This window comes from Belonocnema kinseyi, chromosome 7 (genome assembly GCF_010883055.1).
Source record: "Belonocnema kinseyi isolate 2016_QV_RU_SX_M_011 chromosome 7, B_treatae_v1, whole genome shotgun sequence".
Classification (NCBI taxonomy): domain Eukaryota; kingdom Metazoa; phylum Arthropoda; class Insecta; order Hymenoptera; family Cynipidae; genus Belonocnema; species Belonocnema kinseyi.
In genome coordinates, this window is record NC_046663.1 from 107018628 (window position 1) to 107024244 (window position 5617).

A 5617-nucleotide genomic window follows, 5' to 3' on the forward strand; every position below is an offset into this window, starting at 1 on the left:
TGAAAAGCGATTGACCAAGTGTATAGAGCTCCAAGGAGATTATGTTGAAAAATAAAAAAAAATTTACCCAAAAAAAATTGTTTTTATACTTCTTTCTAAGGAGTTATTGAACTACCCTCGTATTCAATCAATATGCTTAATTTAGAAAGCTTTGTTTAAATTAAATTACAAGATATTCCTAAATATATGAGCACAATTTTTATTTTATCTTCTTATATTTAAAATCCAATTAATATTTGGGTAAAACAAATATTGGCACTATATTATATTTAATTTATACTACTTCAAAATCCTAACTTTTCAACAATATAGATGTATTTTTAATCACATAGTTGAATTTTCAGCCAGTGATGAATTTTCGACTGAAATGGCAAATCTTCAACTGGAATAGATATTTCAAAGCGAAAAGATGAATTTCTTAAAGAAAGAGATCAACTTTCAACCAATCAGTTTTATTTACAACCAGGAAGATGAATGTTTAACTAAATTGATGAATATTCAACTAGAATACTTGCATTTTTAACCAAAAAGGTAAATGTTCAATCAAGAAGATTAATTTTATACAAAAAAATACGATTTTTCAACAAGATATATGAATTTTCAAACTAAAAATGACCAATTTTCAACCCAATAGATGAATTTTGAACTACAAAGAGCAAGTTTGAACCAAAAAGGGAATAGTTATATTCTCAGTTTCAAAAATTAATTTGTCAACCGAACTGATGAATTTTCGTCTGAAATACATGAATTTTAAAGTAAACAATATAAATCGTCAACGAAAAATCGAATAGATAATTTTTTGTTTCAAAAATTAGTGTTTAGCCAAAGAGATGAGTTTTTAACAAAAATGATGAAATATTCAATTGGAATAGTTACATTTTTAGTTTAAAAAATATATATTAATTTTTAAGCAGTGTTAAATTTGCAACTAAAATTTTGAATCTTCAACTATTTCAATTCCACTATTTAATTTTCAACCGAAAAGATGAATTTTCAACTCGAATGATGAAACTTAATTGAATTTTCAATCAATTAAAAATTAATTTTTAACTAAGAAGATTAGTTACAACCAAAAAGACTATTTTTAAAGTAAAAAATATCATTTTTCAATTAAACATTGAATAGGTAAATTTTTAGTTAAAAAAAAAGTAATTTTCAAGAAAAGAGATGAATTTGTAACTAAAATGGTGAAATATTTAACTGCAATAAATAAATTAAATTCATTAAATATGATTACTGAAGTTTTCAGTGACACGAAAAAATCGTTAGTATGTTTGATAATTGAACAAAACTTGGAAGCAATTTGACTCTTTTTAATACACCTATTGGAATTTAAAATATTCATTGAGTTGGTTTAGCACTAAATTGGTGTCCTCATGCTACGTTGGCAAATTGCACATAAATTTCCGTTAAAAAAATTTAATTAATTCTGCAATGATAGACCCACAAGGCACAATTTTTATTCAAAAGCTAATGTTTTTGTAAACAAGGTGTATTAAATATTTCCAGGACAACAAAAAATCTTGAATTTGATTTTTTGCATGTTTCTTCCAAAACTATGGTTCAGTTTATATATTCGATTAATTATTTAATTGTTAGATAGACTTACCAGGCAGAGAACTAATCTGTCTATTGTTACTAAATTGTACTTCCAGATCATATCGTTGATCGTATCGACACACTTGTTTACATGTTGGCCTCCTCCGACACTGTTTGAAAACTCGAAGACAAGATAATCGCAGAACTTCCGAAGGTGAGCTGATAAAGCTCTCGCTCCTATTCTCTCCAATATTCTGTAAAGAAAGGGAACGTCATTTTTCTTTTTCATTTCCGCCACTGAAGCATTTTTATTGTAACTCACTTGTAGGCAATAGGACTTATGCGATCTGTATCGAGTATCATCTTCCATAGGAGACAGAGGAAAAGTGGCGGTGCCCCAGGAGCAGTGAAGTGAGCAATGATATCGTTTTCATTGCTCATCGATGCCCAATTTCTGTATTCTTCCTCTACAGCTTTCTGAAAAACGATGGCAAAGGTTAAAAAAAGTTAAACCTACTTTTTTTGTTTTACTGAGGAAAAATATCTCCACCTCCAAAACCGGATTTAGGTATCAGGTCGCCCTTTTTCAATTTTCATTATTAACTTTTTTCAATCACAGAGTTGATAAGCAAAAATGAAATATAAGTGAAAACGATATGTTCCATAATAGGAATAAAAAATGTACGCTTCAATATGTCATCATACATGTTGGCGCCCTTTTTCAATTTTTATTATTAGTTTTTCCCGATTGCAGAGTCACGCTTAAAAGGGGGCGAAGTCGAAAAATTAAATGCACATAGAGACCCATGACTGATTAAATTCGCCAATGGCTCTAAAACCAAAAACAATTTTTTTGTAATTTCCCAGTTACCAACTATTAGTCTAAGTCATACAAATTAAAAATGTAAGACTTTCATACATAAAAAAATGTATAAATTTATAGTATTTTCAATTAAAATAACATAATATTGAAAAAAGTCTGAAAAAAAGCTTATTCATAAAAAATAGCGTTTCGAAGCAGATACGGTATCAATCAATACGGTAAGTCTTACAAACCGGCCCGAAAACCCGTTCTACCCATTTTTTTTTTAAATTTCAAAAATATTTAAAGATTTAAAAGATCTCCAGGGTTTTAAAAGGATTTCAACAGATTTCAAGGTATTTAAAGGATTCAAAAGGATTTAAGCAGCTTTTGAAGAAATTCATACAATTTCCAAGGATTTTACTTATTCAAAGCTTCTGAACGTTTTAAAGAAGGATTTAGGGTATTTTTAAGGATTTCAAAGGATTTCAATGGATTTACAACATTTAAAAAGATTTTTTTTTAATTTTGACGGACTCTCAATAAGATATTTTATTCAATTTTTCAGGATCTCAAAGGATTTCATAGGCCTTCAAATATTTTAAGAGATTCCAAGGAATATCATCAGATTTCATGTAATTTTACGGGTTTTCAGCGGGGTTGTACAATATTTAAATGGATATCAAAGAATTTATTCACAAGAATTAAGGGATTTAAAGGGACTTCAAAAAGTTGAAAATATTTTCACACATTCCCAAGGATTTGAAAGATTATATAGTATTTTAAAAGATTCCCAGGAATTTTTATTCCCTTAGGAAAATTTCACGGTATTTTAAAATTTCTGAAGATTTGGAAGGATTTTATAGGACCTAAATTTAAGGCTTTAGAATATTTCAAAAGATTCCAGTGGATTTTAAACCGATTTTAATGGATTTAATGGGATTTCCGAGGATTTAAATGATTTTAAGGAATTTTTAAAGCTTTAAAGGTATTTCTATCAATTTTCCTGTATTTCAGAGGATTTTATTGGATTTAAACGGACTGTAAAGATTTTTTATATATTTCCGTAGAAGGAAACAACATTCACTGTCATTTTGGCAGGACAAAATTCAAAAATTTTAAATATTGTAAAACTTTAAAGATTAATTATTCTAAACACTTTAAAAATTATATGCTTTAAAACTGAAAGCTTTAAAAATAATGAATTCAAGTTTGATTGAACCTTAAAAATAAAACAATTATAAACTTAATTTAAAATGAAAGTATTCTTAAATTAGTATCGTGAAACTAAGTCTTTAAAATTAATAATTTTCAAATTATGCATAAAGCTTTTTAGAATTCAACATTTTAATCAAAAGTGCAAACCTATAACGTAGTGACTTGAAAATCAATACGCATGTAGGGTATCTCTTTTAACTTGATAGCAGCGCCATCTGACATGCGAATTATTGGGTATCTCAAAGTTATTAGAGAAATGTTCATGAAAAAGAACAGTAAATATCAATTTATTTTAATAAGAAATATTAAACTGAGGTCTAAAATTACTACTTTACAATCAGATTTCTTGTTAAAATTGAATTCAAATTCAAATTCAAATTTCTTCCCAATAGTTCCAAATTGGTCGCGCTGGCATAGCTACCCAACAGGCGTATTATAAAGCATTTCCATGCAAACGTAACAACTTCATGTTGCTTCAAGACAAATATAATGTCAAACTGACGTTTGCTATAATAAAATGTCAAATTGACAGGACACACCAATCCGCGAGATAAGAAACGTGCGAAAAACGGGTGAACGCATAGGAACTCTAGGCCATAGCTCATTTGGCGTCTGGTGTAAATTCGGAACTGTTCATCTCACCTTGATTTGTTGTTTGTTTTCCTTAGGAACGGGATTCTGTTGAAAGAACTCACTCAGCACAGGTGGAAAGCACTGCAAAGTGTGAGCTGCCCAAGAGTGAGGCGTATTTTGCATGATTGTGTTGAGCAATTCTCTGCACCAGGTCCCACTTAGAGAATCTGCTCCGGTTCCTAGAATTTTTATGAACCTCAGTAAGAAAGTTCTAACTGGAAGACTTTACCGGAATTTAAATTAAACCGGCTTAGAGTTTGAGAACTTACCGGTAACGTGCATTGATCGAGCGAGAGTTAAAACCAAGGCTCGATTTAATTCCTCAGACTCAGCAGAAACGAGAGTTTTCGGTTCGGATAAAAACCTCGAGAGCTGAGGCTGAACTTCCGCAGAACCTAATCCAGTTATTAACCTAAGGGCAGTGCTTTCAACACTGAACAGAAAAGAAGCCTTCAACTTTAAAGTCGGTAAAAAGACTTTAGAAATATAATTAAAATAAAAAATGTTTCCTAATGAACTGATTTCATCAATTTTGTTTACCAAAGATGCAACTGAGTTTGATTAGTTTGTGGTACAGCCGCAAGGCTGTGAAGGTGAGACAAGAGCTGTACTCGATAATGTGGTTGAATATGATGCATTCTGTAACTAAACATCTCGAGAAGAGTATACAATGTCCCCCAAGCATGCGATTTAAACACTTGGGGTAACAATTGGGCTGTAAAGAAAGATGATTATAATTTAATAACACAAAGAACAAAGAATAAAAAATGCTTCTTCAATAGAAATTGTAGAAATTTACCGATGTAACCCTTAATCCCTAAACTTTCTATCTCGGTATAAACCAATAATCGACTGTAGGTTTCAACCAGTGCGGGTGCTAAAGCCATGTTGCTTTTGGATTGAGCCAATTTAATCACATGAGTAACAATATGATGAATCAGACTCATTTTTGAATGTACCGTCAATGAATCTAAGATTGACATGGTTAGTGGAGTCGTTGGTCCATTTACAAGAGCTGCATTGTTCTGCAGATTTTGCAAGGACTGTTGTTGTTGTCCCTAGATAAATTTACCAAGTGTTGAATAAATTAAATTAAAAGCTAGATGCCTCGCAGTCTGTAAAGCATACAAAATATAGATAATAAGGTGCTCTTTTAGAATATGGGAATTTAAAAAAAAAATTAAATTTTAAACAGGAAACTATATATCTCTCTATTAAAATGTACTGAAATTTCAAAAACAAAGGGGGAGGGTCGGTAAGGCCGGTTTTTGGCCTAATTTATTTTTGGACCACAAAATCTGAAAAAATCGTGGTAGTATCTTGTAAGTATCCCGAGTCGATTGCACGCTAAACGGACTACCCTCCACCTCCCAGCCACCCCCACCCCCCCTACAAATATAGGAAACACCACTACCCACCAACTGT

At 30.8% G+C, this 5617-nt stretch overlaps 1 protein-coding gene across 1 annotated transcript in view; it reads right to left on the bottom strand.

Annotated features, from left to right (window-relative positions):
• LOC117177368 (mediator of RNA polymerase II transcription subunit 23) overlaps nucleotides 1-5617 on the bottom strand; it is a 25659-nt gene that overhangs the window by 9037 nt on the left and 11005 nt on the right. Inside the window, exons 10-15 of the mRNA XM_033368009.1 lie at nucleotides 4992-5250; nucleotides 4733-4907; nucleotides 4462-4625; nucleotides 4202-4371; nucleotides 1862-2016; nucleotides 1610-1793 (exon numbers count right to left, since the gene is read on the bottom strand). Coding sequence (XP_033223900.1) covers nucleotides 1610-1793; nucleotides 1862-2016; nucleotides 4202-4371; nucleotides 4462-4625; nucleotides 4733-4907; nucleotides 4992-5250 — 1107 coding nt within the window. The remainder of the gene's footprint in view (nucleotides 1-1609; nucleotides 1794-1861; nucleotides 2017-4201; nucleotides 4372-4461; nucleotides 4626-4732; nucleotides 4908-4991; nucleotides 5251-5617) is intronic.